The following is a 20,148-nucleotide window of genomic DNA, read 5'->3' on the forward strand; positions in this document are numbered from 1 at the left end:
TGTAAGGCTAGAGCTAACTAGCGCTATGCTAGACTTAGACAACACACATAGCTTTTCTTCTAGATTTGAGCGCTACACACCATACGCTGTTACATCTCATACTGATATAATTTCTACTGAGGTGGCAATACATGATGGGTTTAAGCATTCCTCCTCGGTCGGTTTTATTGACGACGAGCCGTTCTCTCAAAATAATAGCACTCGAAAGCTGGTAAATAACTATCGGATTCCGACCGTCAGAATTTCTCGCCGCGTTTATAGTCGCTCGAGGTACAATCCGGGACAGAGGCAAGGCAATCTCCTTAATATTATGACCAGGAGTCCTGTTGCGCGGAATAACTTAGATAGACCTATTTTACTGAAACTCGGTTTTTTAAATATTAGATCGCTTTCATCGAAAGCCTTGTTAGTTAATGACCTTATTAGAGACCATAATCTTAACATGATTGGTCTTTGCGAGACCTGGTTAAAACCGAATCAGTTTTTACCGCTAAATGAGGCTTTGCCTCCAAACTTCGTGAGCTCGCATGTTGCGCGCCCTCAAAAGAAAGGCGGGGGTGTAGCCCTCATTTCCGAATCTAACCTAAAACTTAGTCCTCGTTTTAGCAATTCCTTTAAAACATTTGAAGTTCTCATTATGCGATCCTCAGCCAAGCTGCCGTTTTATCTTGCCGTTCTTTATCGTCCACCTGGCTCTTACTCCGGCTTTTTAGATGAATTTTCTGAATTCGTAGCTGATTTAGTAACTCATGCGGATAATATACTTATCATGGGCGACTTCAACATTCATATGAATCTCCCGTCGGAACCACTTACCGTGGCGTTTCGGACAATCATTGATATGTTTGGTTTCACGCAAATAATAAATGAAGCAACGCATATAAATGGCAATACGCTAGATTTGGTATTAACCCGAGGCTTAGCATCTTCAAAAATAATTGTATTACCATATACCAGTGCTATATCTGACCATTACTTTATCAAATTTGAAGTCTTGGCTCACTGTCATCGTTCTGACCATAATCAAAATTATAGCAGCCGTAACATTAGCTCCTCAACCATCGTTGCGTTCTCTGAGCTACTCCCTTTAGCAACTGCTTCGTTTCCTAATTATATTGGTACGATTGATGATCTCACAAACAACTTTAATGTCGCTTTGTTAAATGCGCTTGACTCCGTCGCGCCTTTAAAAACTAAAACTCGTCCAAAGAGGCTTACAGAGGAAACGCGCGTACTGAAACGATCTTGTAGGAAGCTTGAGCGCAAATGGCGTGCGACCAAACTTGAGGTCTTCCGTCAGGCATGGTGCGATAGTTTACTAATATACAAAGAAGCGCTTAATCTAGCCAAAACTAATTATTATTCTAGATTAATTGTCTTACATAAAAACAACCCTAAATATTTATTTGATACCGTAGCAATGCTAACGCAACAGCGACCAACCTCGGATAGCTCTTCCTATTCAGCTCACGATTTTATGCAATTTTTTACTCAGAAGATAGAATGTATTCGTGATGAGATTAAAGACACTGTTCTTAAAATTCCGTCGAATTCCGCGATAAATGGTGTTAATAGGGACATTAGGGCTGATAACTGTCCGATAACCTTATGTCAATTTAAAAAAATATCTCTTGAGAGCCTAACAAAATTGGTTAGTGCAGCAAAACCGACAACTTGTGTGCTCGATCCGCTTCCTGGCAAACTAATTAAAGAACTGTTTACGACCCTAGGACCGTCTGTTTTAAATATAATTAATCTATCACTTACCACGGGTGTAGTACCAGCAGCTTTTAGGACCGCCGTTATCCGACCATTACTTAAGCAACCAAACCTTGACCCAGAGAGTCTCATCAACTATAGGCCGGTTTCAAATCTTCCGTTTATTGCAAAAATTCTTGAAAAAGTCGTAGCGCAACAACTTAATGAATATATGACTGCTAATAATCAATTTGAACCTTTCCAATCGGGTTTTAGAGCCGACCACTCTACTGAGACGGCCCTTGCTAAAGTTACTAATGATCTTCTCATAGCTATGGACGCCGACACCTCATCAATATTACTCTTACTCGATCTTAGTGCCGCTTTTGATACCGTTGATCATAACATATTATTAAAACGCCTTGAAACGTGTGTTGGCATTTCAGGTTCAGCGCTTTCTTGGTTTAATTCGTATCTGTCGGAGAGGACGCACCATGTAATTCATGGCAATACGACTTCGGATCTTTGTAAAATCACATGTGGAGTTCCGCAGGTATCGGTACTTGGACCTCTATTGTTTAGCATCTATATGCTACCGCTTGGTGATATTATACGGAAATATAACATTAGTTTTCACTGGTATGCTGATGATACACAATTATACATGCCGTTGGATATAACGAATCCGCGCGACTGCTATAAATTAGAGGCGTGCCTTGCCGAAATTAAACAATGGATGTCTTTCAATTTTTTGCGTCTTAACTCTGATAAAACCGAGATGCTCATCATTGGACCAGCGCGTCATCGGTACCTTTTCAAAGACACCACTCTGAATATCGATAAATGTAATATTATCCAAAAGGATTCAACAAAAAATCTCGGTGTTATATTTGACGCAACTATGTCTTTTCAAATGCACATTAAAAATATTACTCGAACTGCGTTTTTTCATCTGCGTAACATTGCTAAAATTCGCCCAATTCTATCAACGTGTGACGCGGAAATCTTAATCCATGCGTTTGTTACGTCTCGCCTCGACTATTGTAACGCTTTGCTCTCGGGTCTCCCCATGTCGAGTATTAAAAGTCTGCAGTTAGTTCAAAATGCAGCAGCTAGACTCTTAACTAAGACGAGAAAGTTTGATCATATTACCCCGATATTAGCCCATTTGCATTGGCTTCCGGTCCACTTGAGATGTGATTTTAAAGTTCTGCTACTTACTTTTAAAATATTGCACGGCTTAGCACCTTCTTATCTCGTTGACCTCGTGGTACCATATGTTCCGTCCCGAAACCTTCGCTCACAAAATGCTGGTCTTTTAGTGATCCCGCGAGCCAAAAAGAAGTCCGCAGGTTCTAGAGCGTTCTCTATTCGGGCACCAATGCTTTGGAATGCACTACCCTCAGATATTAGAGGCGCCACCTCAGTAGAAATGTTCAAAACACTATTAAAGACGCATTTATACTCTTGTGCATTTAGCTGAAATATTTGTTGGCCTGTTTACTGCCGCTTTATTATTTATTTTTTTTCTTTTGTTTTCTTTTCTGCCCCCTTTTCCCCCGGCTGGGGGATTAGGTGACGGTGACCCACTAGGAAGTTTAAGGCATTGACCAACTGGGCATGCACCTGTTCCAGTGATGTCGTCTTCCTGCAGCGCGACATTTGATCAATTTAATTATATACTTTAGCATCTAATTTAATTATTTGTTGGCCTGTTTACTGCCGGTTTTTCTCTTTTCTGCCCCCTCCTTCCCCTGCTTGGGAATTAGGTGATGGGGACATGCTTTGAAGATTACGACACTGACGAACCGGGAAGGGACCTGCTCTGCCGAAGTCGTCTTCATGCAGCGCCTTTTCTGATTTCCTTATATTTCAGCACTTCATTGAATACTTGTTGGCCTGTTTGCTATTTCCGTTCTTTCTTTTCTGTTCCCAATTCCCCGAATTAGGTGATGGCGATTCACTTGGAAGTGGCTGTACTGAATTTACACCAACTGACTGGTACAAGATCGAAGGCTCATCTTCGGATATGCTGCCATGGATATTACGGCCCTGGATGAGGACCCACTCCACTGAAGTCATCTTCCTGCAGCACTTCATTCAATTGACTCTTATATTATCTCATCTATTATTGCATAGCATCATTGTATGTGTCAAATGTTGCCCAGTTGGCATCCATTGCAGCCTGGTCATCCTGGAAGGGGGATTCCCCCATCTGTGGTCCCTTCTCAAGGTTTCTCACTTTTCCCCTAATGAGGTTTTGTGAGTTTTTCCTTGCCCTCCTGGGGGTTAAGATCGGGGATGTCGATTGTGGCTATGTAAAGCCCTTTGAAACTGTCTGTGATTAAGGGCTATACAAATAAAATTGACTTGACTTGACATGTCCTCCTGACACTCTAGGTCAAAAGGTAGAAGCTTGACATCAGGGGAAGTGAACGAGCACGTAGCATTTCTCCAGATAATCTCTCACTTTTTGTGTGACTACTAACAAACGGACAATGAGTAAAGCAAGCAGTAAAAGGGGAGCCAGACCTAGTAGGTCGAAATCACCCGATATGATAAAACAAATAGACCATAAGTTCCCGGGCAGTACAAAGTATTTAGGAAAATGGGAAGAACACTATCAATTTGATTCAGATTTAGCTGGGGTAAAGGAAACGGGAGAATTGTTAAGAAATCTCTCCATTCATGATCGACAAAAACAGTGTACTCGCGATACACCAGGGAAGCAATTGCGACAGGCCAGAGTTTGGCGTGAGGAGGTGCAGAGAAGGGAGGGGGTGAGTCAGAGCGGAATCAATATAGCTCGTGCTGAGGTTGATGAGACGCAAGGAAGGGGACGTACGCGGGTAATAAAAATAACAGTACAAGAATATAGAGCTAAGCTGTACCCAGTATTCAAAAGAGATTGGAGTGGAAAGGATAGGGGAGCACGAGAAAGTCAGAGAAATAGAAGGGGGGTCAGAGATTATGATAGCGAAGAGAGGCGAGGAGGAAAGGACTTTGCTTTGTTTGTTATAAGCAGGGGCATTTCACCCGAGAATGTAGGGGGAAAGATAACAGTCAGGCATGACTAGGCACAGAGCAGGTAGATGAAGGAAAAGGGGGAAGTTGTATGTTAGATGATTGTTGTAGGAACATGACACAAAGTAAATATAAACAAATTACAGTTGTGGAAAGAACAAGTTAAATATTTAGGTCATAATTTTATTGAAAATCAGTCAACTAAAAAACAGATGATGTCATTCTTGGGACTTACAAATTATTGTAGAAAGTGGATTCCAAATTATGCAGAAATAGTTGCACCACTTTCCAAATTGATGTATGAAGATAACTTAAAAATGTCTTCACCTTTTGGTTTAAACAGGCTTAAACCCAGCAACCTTAATGCCACTCCCTGATGATGGTGTACAACATGATTGTCAGGAACTGGCTGAGCAAACAACTAAGTGTAGAATATCAACCTCTACAGAACGGAATTATTCTTTTCACGGGTCATCTAAGTAAAAACAAATTTGAAAAAACACAAACAGGTTATGCGATGGTCACCTTAGACAGTGTTAAAATCGGAACTACTTCCATCTCATTACTCAGCTCAAGTTGCTGAGTTAGTAGCCCTAACTGAGGCATGTAAGTTAATGACTGGTAAAATAGTGACAATCTATACCGACCGTCAATATGCTTTTTTGACGTGCCATGTATTTGCGCAATATTGGAAAAATAGAGGGATGATAACATCTACTGAAAAACCCGTAACGCATGCTGAGCTCCTATCTAATTTGTTTGTATTTTCCAATGGGCTGCGATATTGACACATGGTGTGTCACATGTGTCAACAGGAGAGATAGTAGGACAGATAAATCAATTTTATACAACAACCGGCTTTAATTTATTCTCAAAAACAGGACGCATAATCAAAATGGGTAGAAAATTGATAATGAGGCCAAACTAGCTGATTACATTAGGAAAACTCTGGAGAAAAGAAATGAATTGACATTGCCAAAAGGCGATTGTGCTTCTCTTCAACAGGACGAACACGTTGTCCCGGGGGGATTCGTTGTCCCGGGGGGATTGGGTTCTGATCCGGAGCCTAAAAAGGAAACACTGGAATTCTCCAAAGTGGGAAGGCCCTCACAAAGTTCTGCTGACTACACTAACAGCAGCACAAAACACCTGGAAACACCTTGCGCATTGTAAAAAGGTCATCTCAACCGAGACACCCGACAAGGGAAAGGTAGGCAAGTCTGGTGACTAGGTGGGAGCAGATCAACAGGATCTGAAAACATTTTTGGCCAGTGAAGAACTAAAGTCACCCTACCCTATTAGGGGTCTCTCGGTCGACCTGACCATCGCGTGGATAAAAAATTTTTACATGATGATAATAAAAATTGTGGTTTTGTGTTGTGTGGTTTTCGTTGCAGTGAAAGCTTTGCATACACCAATATATACACCGATAAATAATAATAATGGACTGGTAGATTGGTCTGATTGGACGACTGAAAAATGTGCAAAAGATCTTCCATCGATGTGTTTTAGAAGTAATGACGAAAATAACACTTAATGCGGACTGCATTGTATGGAATGAGGTGTACCCTGTGACTAAGGCAACAAAAGATAAGCCTATCTCCAACGTGGTGTAAGACAACTGTGCTCCAAGCAGGTACACTACTGCCACGCATTGATGAGTGGTAGTGGTGCGGGCGTACTAAGTTATTTGATTTTAAAAAAAAAACAACAAAACAAACGCAGTTGGAACTTGTGCATTAGTGTCACTTCTCTTACCAGTGTCTATTTTTCTATCCACAGCAGGGGATGTTCAAAGAGCAGTTGATGCCCGCAAATCCCCCTATTATTTCTCCAGGAAAAGACAAAGTGCTCCCTGGGATGGTGATATGACCTATTGGGATGCAATTGGCCAACCAAGGGGCGTACCGGATGAGTATGAGTTGGTAAATCAAATCGCAGCGGGGTTTCAATCCATTCTTCTTTGGGTCATACTGAATAAGAATTTTGATCGAATAAACTACATACACTATAACGTGCAAAGATTGGGGAATTTTACTGAAGAAGAATTTGTAACTATTAAAGAACAATTGGCAGCCACCTCATTCATGGCATTTTGAAACCGCATCGTGGTGGACATGCTGTTGGCAGAGAGGGGTGGGGTTTGCGCCATGTTTGGGGACCAATGTTGTACTTTCATCCCTAACAACACTTCTACGGAAGGGTCCCTTACAAGAGCCATTGCAGGCTTGCGCACCCTGAACCGAAAGATGAAGGAACACTCAGGTGTGACTACCTCTGCATGGGATGAGTGGTGGGACAAAACATTTGGTGAATATAAAAATATGGTATTTTCTGTAATGATTTCTATAACAACGTTCACCTCAATCCTTGTACTGTGTGGATGTCGTTGTATTCCCTGCATTCGCGCCTTGCTTGTCCAACTTATCTCAACAGGCGTCACCCCGACAAATTCCAGATTACAAGAAATATATCCTTCTATTAGTTACAGAGGTGCTGGTGATAGAGAAGACACTGATGACCAAGTTGATAACGACGACAAAATTTCCCTACTACACTAAAAATCGTACATGAGGTGGTGTAGGTTTGATGTCATATTACATTACGATAAAAAGGGGGGAAATGTGAAGAATATTATAGGAGCAATCATGTTATCAAATGTAATCAGGAATAAAACTAACATCACAGTCTAATATCACACACACTCTAACATCACACATAGGTTAAGATCACACACACTCTAATATCACACAAAGTCTAAACATCACTCAACATTATAAAGGAATAAATCTAACATCACACAACACTATAGTAGTATACAATGGCATTATGTCGCGACAGACCACAATCCTGCTGATTATGGTTCACAATCAGTTCCAGCTGCCGCACTAAAAAACACAATGTGGTTCACGGGCCCATCCTTTCTTCAGCGTTCTCCCGAGATCCAGTTGGAGCAACAAGGATTTGACTTGCTGGACCCCGACAATGACACAGAGGTCCGCACAGAGGTACAGACACTTTGCACAAGCATCACTAAAGTTGCACTGAGTTCAAATTGTCTGGAGCGTTTCTCCACATGGAAGTCACTTAAGAGAGCCGTGTCACGCCTTATTCATATTGCCCGATGCTTCTCTCAGCCTACAACTGCCACAAAGTGCTCTGGATGGCACATCTGTAAAACCGCTATCTCCCCTGAACTGTTAGAACAAGCAGAGACTGTAATCATTAGAAATCTACAGCTTGAAACATATGTAGACGAAATGGAATGCATCTCTGAGAAACGGAATCCTTCTAAAAACAGTCCACTCCTGAAGCTGAACCCCCTCATTGGCAAAGATAAGCTATTAAGAGTTGGTGGTCGAATTTCTCGTGCAGAGCTGGGAGTTAAAGAAACAAACCCCATAATTTTGCCAGGCAGACACCACTGCACTATCCTCCTAGTGCGCCATCACCATGAGAAGGTGAACCATCAAGGCAGGCATTTCACCGAAGGCGCTGTTCGAGAAGGTGGCTTCTGGATCATCGGAGGAAAACGATGTATTGGTAAAGTCATTAGTAAATGTGTGACATGCAAAAGATTGAGAGGGAAATTCGAGGAACAAATAATGAGCGATTTGCCCGCTGACAGACTCAAAATGGAACCCCCTTTCTCCTATGTGGGAGTGGACATGTTTGGCCCATGGGAGGTAACTGCAAGACGAACAAGAGGGGGGCAAGCGAATAGTAAAAGATGGGCAGTACTCTTCACATGTTTATGTACAAGGGCAGTCCATATTGAAGTCGTGGAGGAAATAAGCTCTTCAAGTTTTATCAATGCATTGAGGCGCTTCTTTGCTCTGCGAGGACCCGCAAAGCTGTTACGTTCCGATTGCGGCACGAACTTTGTTGGTGCTCACAAGGAAATGACAACAACATCGGAGGAAGAAAAGATACAAAATTATCTGCAAGACCAAAGGTGCAAGTGGATATTTAACCCACCACATTCGTCCCATATGGGAGGAGCGTGGGAACGGATGATCGGAGTGGCTCGCCGGATACTTGACAACATGCTCATGCAGGCTGGTCATGTGCAACTGACTCATGAAATCCTAACTACATTTCTTGCAGAAGTAATGGCCATCATAAATGCACGCCCCTTGTTGCCAGCCTTAACACTGCAAAAACAAAAGAGATTGTCGTCGACTTCAGGAGGAACAAGACGGTGCCGCCCCCCCTCTGCATCGAAGGCGTGTGTGTGGAGAGGGTCCACACGTTCAAGTTCCTGGGAGTACAGATCTCCGACGACCTTTCTTTGACTCACAACACCACAGCAGTGGTAAAGAAGGTCCACCAGCGTCTGCACTTCCTGAGAGTCCTCAGGAAATTCAACCTGGACAGGAAGCTGCTGCTAGCCTTCTACCACTCGGCCATCGAGAGCCTGTTGACGTACTGTGTCTCCACCTGGTACAGCGGCTGCACTGAGGCGGACAGAGTGAGGCTCCAGAGGACAGTCAAAACAGCGCAAAGGATTATTGGCTGCCCTCTCCCCTCACTGTCGGACATCTACACCGCCCGGTGCCTCAGAAGGGCTCTCAACATCGTCAAAGACAATACCCACCCAAACTCCCACCTGTTCGACCTGATGCCCTCTGGCAGGCGCTACAGATGCATCAAATCGAGGACCAATAGACTGAGAAACAGTTTCTTTCCGAGAGCCATCTCCATTCTGAACTCTCGCACACACACGAGAACACCCTTACCTTGCAGAACAGCATTGTGATGTGTTTTTATATACCCTATTCAGTACTAAATTCCATTGCACTCTCTTATTTATTTATCTAATTTATATATTTGTCTGTATTATTGTTGTATTGCACTGGAGAGGGGAGCCCTCTAATCTCGTTGCACACTTGAGTACAATGACAATAAAGGGATTTCTAATTTCTAACTAACAATTCTGGGAACCAGACAACACAGCCACCTGCACCTAGGTTAGGGCGACCACCCAGGTCAGGGCAACCGAACAAACTCCACTCTAAATAAACATGAAAGGAGGCGGATGTGGACCACATACCTTTGAGATTTAATGTACCTTTGATACTGTTGTGTAAACCTGTATTAATTTCTGTATTGATTGTAATGTGTCAACGGGACCTATGATTCTCAATAAAAGGCCCGGGGAGAATTGGAGGTTCAGAGATCAGACCTGTTCACTGGGGTTTCATCTCTCCTGGCCGGAAACTTGCCACTCGGAGTCCGTGTCTATTGTCCCTAAATTTCCTACTTGTCGAGGCGTGGGTCGCTCCTCCATATTGGAGCGATTCTCCCTTGACGCTAATAATATATGTACAGATCAGGCGTCCTATATATGTGGACAAAATAACACTATCCATACACTCAATGGGCAAACTTGCGTATCATCATTCTTTGGTTGTACGCATAAAAAAATCTATTTTCATAGTCCCGGCTGCAACACACCTGATTCAAATGAGCAGGATACTTATCAGCCAAAATGCGATTTGCAGCCCATCACAATGGAAAATGGACAGCTCCTTTGTAGTTCAAACAGTGGCAATACAATGAAGTCCAATTTTTGCAAAACGGATAACAATAATATTCAGAGGTAATTTCAACTCACATTTGAACAGAGTTGAGCGTCCGTGACGTCACAACACATTTCAAATGGTTGTAGTTTGTGATGACATTTTCCGTTTACATTTTCACTGCAAATCTTCTTCAAGCTCCACTTTGTTTTGCAGCGTGTTGACAAGACCGATATTTCTCATAAACTGTCAGCAGCGTACTGCCAGAAGTGAACACCTATGTAGAAAACAGTTTTTCGTCTGCTCTGGAACGACCCGATAAATTCTGTTCAGCATGGCGAGCAGAGTTGTTTTGCATTTTAGAAGTCTGTTCGCCAGAGACGATGCAATAAAATTGATTAGTGCTGCCTCAGTCCAAAAAGAGTTTGATCAGCCTTGTTACAACTTTGTCTGCAAGTCGCTCTTCTATGGCACAGCTGGGTTCTTTCCCTAAGTAGTACTTAGTGTCTAAGTCTGCTGCAATCCAAAACTTTATTCCAAACTTGTTCAGTTGAGATGCAAAAGCACATCTGAGCTTTTTTGGAATTCACTGTCAACCATTGTGTGTTGGGTTGGTTGTCGGACATCACACAACTCTGAACAGGCCTCCCCCAAATGTCTGAAATAGCAGCAAATTTGTCCGTCGGAACATTGCCAACAGGAGTTCAGGAATTCCGAAGCATTTTAACCAGCAGTCACGCATGGCTCCCGCTCTGACAATGTCTTCTCTTTGTGCTCCTAATCGGAGTTTGTTCTGCGGGCCTTGTGTACTGTGCAGTTTCTGATGGTAAACATCATGCTGAGGTCAAAACAGACTAAGAGACCTAACTATTAGACTCGCTAGTATCCTGTCAAATCCTGCCCAACAACAGACTGTGTTGGAGGAAATGACGGATCAGTTGGAGCAACGCAGACGGCGTGGGACGATCGGGGAAGCAGGTGTGTGGAGGAGCAACCGGTGTTGATTGACTTTGCAGCCAGCCATGGTGGTTGTTACTCATCCCGAGTAGCGCTGTTGACCACCGAGTGGACTGGAGCACCGCCAACATCATTTGGATTTAGAGTTAAGGCACCCAACGAGAGGTATATGTAGCGCTACACTATTGATGGCCAATTGTGTGCACACTTAAAAAAGCTATGCGCGTTATAATTACTTCGAGCGTCGCATTCTTACAAATTGGGCTGGATCATGTGACTCTTTGACCTACTTTCGCCTGCTCACCTGAACTGAACTTGCGTTGCGTTTACTGCCAGCACATACAATGGAAGTGTGTGCTTTGGACACGGACACAAATACTGAAAATGAAGTGCTTAATGGAGTGGAAACTCAAAAACATATTGTTAACTCTTTTAATCCCAGCCATTTTCACTGGAGCAACCCTTTTCCTGGGTTTTGACTAATATTTCAAGGCCCACAAAATATTCTGTTCCAATGCTATATAAACATGGAGCAGACCAAAAGAAAGATGAGACTCTCTTCTGTGAACAGAAAAAAAAGTTTGTTTCTGTGTTTCCATTCTTGAGCAATCGGCATTAGAAAATTTCATGAAAACTCCAATTTCTGGGGAAAAAACTGAGAAAATTAGCTTTTTGTAAACTGATACATGTCAACCATAATTTGAACTGTGACACTATTATTTATGGCTTTTATGACAGCTCAAACATCTAAATAATGGTGTTCCTCCTATAAAATAAAAACAGCACAAAAAAGTGTTTTTGATTACAAAATAACAGATTATTTGCAAATAACACCAAACGACTTAACTGTTGAAATGAACTGTTTTGAACTGTTGAACAATGTAAAGAAATGAAAGTGTGCATGTGTGTGTGCATGTACAAGTGCATGCACGCGCGTGTCCCTTCCACTCTAGCATTTATACATACTTTTTTTGTGTGTTGCAAAATAAAACAGTTGCCTTGATGCAAGGGCACACAACATATTTCAGACCACATTCTTGTCTCACTCCGCTTGACTTCCTCTGTGGACTGGCTTTGGTGCTCCGTGGCAAATATGCAAGCTTGTGCTTGTTCAAAGGCTGTGCAAACCGAATTGGTGGGTCTGTTTTGTAAGGGGCCCGAGGATTTTTTCCCTCACCCACAGCACCCTCAACATTCACTTCCGCCATGATGCGTGGCTTTGATGTCCATGTGTCTGCAACATCCATCATAAACTTGAGAAGGGAGTGTGACTTGTCTGGGTGACTGGCTTGAAAAATTACATAAAAGCATTGAACATGCTCAATTGAAATAAATAAGCAACAAACATTTTTGGCCAGTTTAGGGTCCTCCACATAAAGGGGTAGTATGCAGTGTTTTGGTTGAATCTGTCCACCCCATTCATGCATGAGTTGTAAATTACAACACACTGCAGCTTCATCACGCTAATCTTTCTCCTTTCACCTTTCTTCCACACGTCGACTTTATGCGTTTCATCCTTGTGGCAGGTGGTCACCATCTTCACAATCCGCTTGTCCTGCCATGCAAGCACCATCACATTGCAATTATGGCAGACAACTGTTCCCCCTGGCCTCAAGGTGCTCTTTGTGGCCTTCTTTATTATTTGTGGCTCTCCCCTGTTTTTTTCCAAGCGTGCAACACACATGACTCTTTGCCTCAAAAAGCCTTGTGCACATGTCCACTGAATTGTAAAAATTCTTCATAGAGAGGGAGTATCCATGTCCAGTGAGGCGGTCAAGAAGCAACAACACAATGTTGGCAACCGTGCAAGCATCCCCTTTGTATGGCTGCAAATTGAAACAATATCCTGTTTCAATGTCACACAGTATCTATGATTTTATGCACTGGTTTATGTGGATTGAAAACCCTGAAGGAAAGGCGCCCTCGCCACTTCATCATCCCCTCATCTATAAAAATGTCTTTATTCGGTTGGTACAGTGTCTTAAATTTGTCCAGCAGGTCAGTGAGTAACTGATTGACCCTGATGCATCAAATGATGTAGCTGTATTGAAATGGAGGAACCTCAAAAGGTTTTGATATCGGTTCCTTGCCATTGTCTGACCAAAAATAGGGTTCGTGTTTAAATGATGTACAGACAAGTACATCGCAAGGGTTGATTTTTTTCACAAATCGTGCGATGAAACTGAGCCCAAAAAAACATTTTAGTTCTGCACCAGTAGTTGGTCTCCATCGCAATTTTTTGCGTTGAGGAACACTGGGGTTGGTGTAAAAAAAATTGCCTGTGAAGGGATTGGTGGCATCCACGATGTGCTGCAGCAGCTCATCCGTTATAAACAGCTGCAGGATGTTAGCTGGCTCCTCCGACTCCAGATGTGCAGAAGCATTCAGTGGCCCAGGGGTTACTGTAAAGGGGATGTTCTTTGGTTGAAATCCAATTTGATGCCATCTTGAGAGACAACCACTGCTTCCTGTGCATGACCTGTAAATTATAGAACTATAAACAATTGGAAATATATATTTTATTGCTGGAGTGTGAAGTGTCATACTTTTATTTACCTTTCTTTGCACCAACAACGCGAGGAGGAACTCTTTTGCTGCGGTATACCCAATGTGTGAATTTTAGAAAGTACTGTAATTTCCGGACTATAGAGCGCACCTGATCATAAGCCGCACCCACTACATTTTGGGAGGAAACCCGATGTTGTCCATACACAAGCCGCACATGCATATAAACCGCACGTGCCCACATTAAAACATGTAAACATACTTACAAAGAAAGACGGTACACAGAGACTGTTTTCAAAGTTTTAATAATATAACTTAACAATAATAATAATATAACTTTCTTCCCAAATGGTGCCTGTGACGCAGCAGTAAGACGGTAGCAACATGCTAGCAACACAGTAGCAACACAGTATAACAGGTCTGGTAAAAGAACATACTGGTAAAAATCACGGTGAGCCGTCTTTGAAATCCAGAATTTTCTTTTTGGTGGCGATTGTTTTTGCTTTCAGTCTGATCTGCACAGTCGAAACACCTTGGCCATCTGCTCTCTGTGTGTTCACCCAATCTTCTAGAATGTTTTCCAGTTCGGGACACCTGCCTTTATAACCTTTGAAAGCTTTTTTCGTCTTTTTACATTGCTCCAGTTCTTCCCGCTGCCGTTTCCAGCGTCTCACTATCGATTCGTTTATGCCAAGTTTATGTGCAGCAGCTCTGTTTCCTTCTTTATCGGACAGCTCGATTGCTTTTAGCTTGAAAGCTGCGTCATATGCCTTTCTTTTTGCATTTTCCATGATGAGGGTCTGTTCACGCTAATTTAATTTATGCACAAGACAAGAAGTTGCAGTCTTCCTCGACGCATATATTCCACCGGTCTTAATCTTATCTTTTCTACTCGAGCGCCTCTGGCGGCCGTAAGAAAAATTACATAAATTGGCCGAATAAGCCGCAGGGTTGAAAGTTTGGGGACAGAAGTAGCGGCTTGTAGTCCGGAAATTACGGTATGTAGAATTACCACACCACTCAGTACTGTTGCAACAGACTTGCTTAGTTACTCTTGCGTTAATTGTACATTAACGCTACATATTTTGTCCGCAAGAAGCATGATCTGTACAATATTTGCATGAAGGGTAACCACATTTTGAATGGGAACTTGCAAGCACTTACCTCCTCGTTTAGGGGGGTCTGGTGAGGATTCCCTGCTGCTTTCACTGTTGTCCGAAGGCACATTCTTGTCGGACAAGAAGGGGTCCAAATCCTGTTTGAATTCGTCTTCACTATCAGAAGTCTGCGTTGGTGAAGTCACGCGCGGAGTCCTCGACTCCGACGAGAAAGTTTGTGAGCGATGAGGACCATGTGAGATACCTGTGCCGCGGTCTTCATCGCTCGACTCCGGCGAGACAATTTGTGGGCGATGTGCACTACGTGAGGATCGTGATGGTCCGGCATGGACGTCGTCCTTGTCATCTGACGTCGCCGGTGATGCTAGCTGCAAGGCACGCGGAGCCTCTTCGACGGCTATTTGGTTTGATGACAATGAAGCGTTATCCTTTCAAACAAACAGGTTTCGGGAAGCTTTTTTTTTTACCAGAAAAGCATTCCTCAATTGTCAATTGTTTAGAGCTTTTCATCGCTAATGCTGCTGCTAATGGCTAACCACTCTAATCTCCACACTACCCCACACTACTCCAGGACACTGCCCCCAACTAGTGCTTCTGGTGCAGAATCCAGATCTACGAGGATGACCTTAATAGGCTGGAGCAGATGGACAGCTCAGAGGGAACTGTCAGATGAACCCAATGACTTGGGCATCTTGGAAGTCAGTGCAGATGCTCATGGGTTAGTGAGATCCGCAAAATTGAGAACCAATCCAATATAATTGAAAGACCAATTTCCAAATTATGCTTAGTGTGTGGGATCTAATTTATTCAAAATGCTCTCAAAATTTCAAGTGCCTTTTTTCTTTTTTGACATATTGGTGGGAATTGTCATGTGTGTAAAAGCCAAATATGGGTCAAACATGTACATGGGTTACTTTTGTTGAGCACTGTGTGGCGCTGTGACTTAGCGTATAAAAGGGAAGAGGAGGAAAGAGCGGACAGGTATTGATTAGAAGGGCATACAAGTTTTGGCCGCTTTGGCGGAGTTAGTATGACCCTATTGATTGTGTTTTAGAGTGATTTTAAGATGGAGGATCGATGAATAAACTATACCTTTTAGCAAACCACTCATGGACTCCCTGATTCATGACACAGCCAAGTAACAACAGGTAACAAAGCCGCCAGCGCATCAGACCAAGCCCTTCCAAACAAACAAGCAATCAATACTTCACTAGCCCACTAGTAGACTGGCTAGTATGGTCAGAATTGAAAGAAAATATTTTATGAAGTAGTTAATGTTTTAAAATGAATAAATAGAAAATAATCAAACAATATGCAAATCGAGTTGCTGAAACATGTGTACGCAGGGGTCCACTGGCACGTCGCCTTTATGTTAAAAAAAAAAAGGAAAAAAGTGACGTCTCAATACAAGTTAATGGAACCAACCAGAAAAGAAAACACTTTATTTCGCCCGCAAGAACAGTATTGCAGTGACCTCTAACCTTCGGCGGATGGCAGCATCAAGCACCCAGGGAATGTTGGTAGCTCCCAACACCAAAATGCCATCGTTGTTGTTTCCCACACCTATATGAATCACATAGATTAAAAATGATCAGAACCACATGTAGGCTTTGTTTTCATTACATACAGGCACAACAATTACATTTTTTGGGGAATTACATGGATTTATGATATATTGGATCACAAAATGTGATCTGATATAAGTAGGGCCTGACCGATGGCGGTTCAAACATCGTCCAAAAATAATCAGCCAAGTGGCCTATGTTTAGCGTTTTTACCTTTATATACTCATATATGTACTGAAGCATTGTATTACGATTAGTGGCATTATTTTAAACATTTACGGGACCGAATGTCAATTATTAAATTTAGCAGGTTCATATTAACTGAATACGTTTTACATTGATTAGACAATAAGCATTTATCAAATGAAACTCAAACTACCGTGCGCAGTAATGACTGGGATTGAAGTGATGGTAATTACTGATTATTATATTATTCTCATATGCTAAATGTATATCACTTACCGTATTTTCGCAGTCATAAGGCGCACTTAAAAGTCCCAAATCTTCCCCTAAACTAACACAGCGCCTGCGCTCATTATATGGACAAAGTATCACTCGCAACCATCAACCCTTTTACTCATTGGGCTGTTCGGAGTGCATGTTAGCACACCCTGCTGGACAAAGTGTGAGTCATCTATGCTTCAAATTGACCATGACTATACATTATATGACTATGGTGTTTGGGTGATGGTGTGGGAGAAAGCTGGACAAAAGGGCAGCTGTCCACAATGTTGTAGTCTGTCTTATCATTTATGTTATTGCAAGCAAGAAACGTCCCAGGTTTAGACAACAGACAAAAAGCCCAAAGCATAACAGCAAATCTCTCTAAACAGCCATGTGATTGGCTGAGTCTGAGTGGCTCCCAGAAGGCATTGCTCTAATGGCTCCCAAGAAGCCATTGCTATATCATTTTGTGTTATTTTAATTTATTTTTGGTATATTGATGGCATGAGAGATACATGTTTTGTGTTAATCTTATTTCTTTGTTTCATTGTTTGCTTGTATGCTGAGTTTTATTTATTTATTTATTTTTTTTAAACCGTGACTCTCAGGAGTGTGGTGACCAGTGAAGTCCCTCCCCTGACGTAGTCTTGTAGACTATTGCCATGATACCTATTATTGGTTAGAGTCATTGTTAATGATAGCGATTGTCAATGGTATCATGGCAACTGTCTTTGAAATGTGGCGATTGCTTATGGTATTGAGGCAAAGTGAATCGCCATGGGCTGAGTCAGCGCAAGCAATTGCTATGCTAAAAGCAGCTGAGCTAGTACCTACAAGGCGGCGCGCCCAGTGTGTGCTTCAAAGACAGAAATAGCACCCTCAACAGGTGTTGCGCCCTTTGAGGCAGCGCGTCCTATGACTGCGAAAAAATACGGTAGTTTAAATGCGTGATTTTCAATCGTAATCCTCAAACTTGGACACATAGTACTTTCATGACCTACACTCACATTCACAGCAAACATATTCACATTATAAACTGATTACAAACCAAACAGCACTTCATGGTCACAAATACGATAAAGCACAGTTTCCACATATGCCGTAGAGAGGCAGACATACCAAATTGGGCACTGGAAGGGTCACAAGGATGCCATTGCATGCAAAAGCACACACACACAATTGTATACAGAGGAGATTACAGGAGACTGCCGGCCGGAGATGGCCAGCCTTGGAATGCCAGTCTTGGGAAACAGACGGGAATCAACCTTCCAGGCGATAACCAACCTGGAGCGGACCTTCCCTTGGAGGCAGACCGTGCCGTGAGAGGGAGCGAGGCTGACCAATTTCAACCTACATTACCCTTGTCATAGAAACCTGGCTAGAGAAATCATATAAAATGTGCGGGTGGGCTAAAAGAAAGCGCAATTTTTCCAACCTACGCGCTCGAGTACAGTTCCTCGTGAGGATAAGAAAAAAACGCCCAGATATCTGTCTTTGCACTATTTCCTGAGAAACAATCAGAACAAAGCTTGGATCAGTTGTTGAGTCTTTACTTGACATCTTCTTTCTTGAAAATAAAAAACAAACACGCATTAAGTACGCATTGAGTACATTTACTTAACTAAGGGTTTATTACCTAGTAATTTGCATCTATTTGGCGACAAATGCCAACAGTGCTCATAACCATTTACAGCAGTTGTACAAAAGTAACACTGGCCTTATTATTTAGCTACAGCCCGGGGGCCACATGCGGCACGTTAAAAGTTTTAATCCGGCCCGCCGAAATTTAAAAAAAAGAAATAAATAAACCTTGTTAATGTTTTATTTTCTAAATACTGTGGTTTTTCAAATACATATATTGTTGTAATACTTGTTGTTGTTCACTTTCATTGAAAATTAAATTTTCTCTGATGTGGTAAGGTTACCAAAACACTCCATCCATCTGCTACTGGTCAGGCCCCTCTGTCAAATTTTAGAACCCATTGTGGCCCGCCAATCAAAAAGTTTGCCCACCCCTAGTCTATACCATTAACTTGTGTTCTTGAGAATGTATGATGAAATTTGTTGATAAGGTCATCTCTGACTGGTCATTCAAAACAAAGCAAATTTTTACCAGTACAGTAATCCCTCGTATATCGCGGGGGATACGTTCCAAAAATAACCCGCGATAGGTAAAATCCGCGAAGTAGTTGGCTTTCTATTTTTTTAAATTATTTTACAATGCATTTGATATGATGCATTGTTGTGGTTTGTTTGTGCGTGTAGAGTGGTAAAAAAGCCATCTATATTAACACACACTAGGTATAGAGCATTAATTTGATTGTTTTAGGAAAGAATTGACATTGTGATTTTTCATTATTTTACATTGTCCGTAGCTCAGAATCTCAACGTGTATCCCAAGCTAAAGCAAGATAGCGGACTGTTGGAACTGTAAACTAGCGCCCTTAGAGAGCGGAATGAGGTGTTAAATATATTAAAAATGTAAATTAATATTTGGATTGCAAATTGAAATTGTGTCATTTGATTCATTTATATTTCTTCATTCCTTTGTATTGAGTTTGTTGGAGCAGTTTTCTTTTGAGTAATGCAGTATGGCAACACCACCACTATGGCAATTGATGACGTCAGCACTGGTTGCGTTCATCCATAAATAACGAATGCAGGACAGGTGGGGGAACGCTGGTCGGATACCGTTTTTCAACCACACTTACTCAAGACACATTATTTATGTACAAACTGGAAGATAGAAGATAGTATATTGTATTGATTACCGCATATGCGCGTATGGTTTTGATTTGAAGTTTGGAAGACCGTAGCCATTGATTTATTTATTTGATTTACTTGACTTCACGGCATGACATCTGGACTGAAATGACTACGATTAAGACTAACCCTTGACTGTTTGACGTGACATACATAACTACACATCAACATCAAGACCAGTGAAGCCGAGCGAACGTCATCGCAACTTCAACCCATGGTGAGTGAGTGCGCGTTAAAACTTTCTTTAGCCAGTGTATCATTGAAACGGCAGTAACAGAGTTGATAGTAGCTGTAAGAGCCAGTTCTTATTGTGCTATATTTTATTTTGTTAGGTATTTACAAAGATTCATGTTAAGTGCTTATAGGTAAACTATGGGATTTAGAATATAGAATTTACTGTGTTGTAAATAATTGTGTAGTTAATATGATAATTCTGATTTGTGATTGACTGCGCATGCGCATGTGGCGTGTTTCACAATAACACTGTAAAAAAATTCCGCGAAGCCGCGATAGGTGAAGCGCGATATAGCGAGGGATTACTATATTACTTGG

The 20,148-nt window shown here is 42.0% G+C and overlaps 1 protein-coding gene across 4 annotated transcripts in view; it reads right to left on the reverse strand.

Moving 5' to 3' along the window:
- LOC148335920 (vacuolar protein sorting-associated protein 4A) overlaps positions 1-20,148 on the reverse strand; it is a 173,045-nt gene that overhangs the window by 84,211 nt on the left and 68,686 nt on the right. For all 4 annotated transcript variants that reach the window (XM_088298435.1, XM_088298433.1, XM_088298436.1 and 1 more), the window contains exon 8: positions 16,306-16,387. In XM_088298435.1, the coding sequence (XP_088154561.1) occupies positions 16,306-16,387 (82 nt within the window). The remainder of the gene's footprint in view (positions 1-16,305; positions 16,388-20,148) is intronic.

Source organism: Idiotropiscis lumnitzeri, chromosome 6 (genome assembly GCF_059441095.1).
Source record: "Idiotropiscis lumnitzeri isolate Australia: NSW breed Sydney's pygmy pipehorse chromosome 6, RoL_Ilum_1.0, whole genome shotgun sequence".
In the NCBI taxonomy this organism is placed as follows: domain Eukaryota; kingdom Metazoa; phylum Chordata; class Actinopteri; order Syngnathiformes; family Syngnathidae; genus Idiotropiscis; species Idiotropiscis lumnitzeri.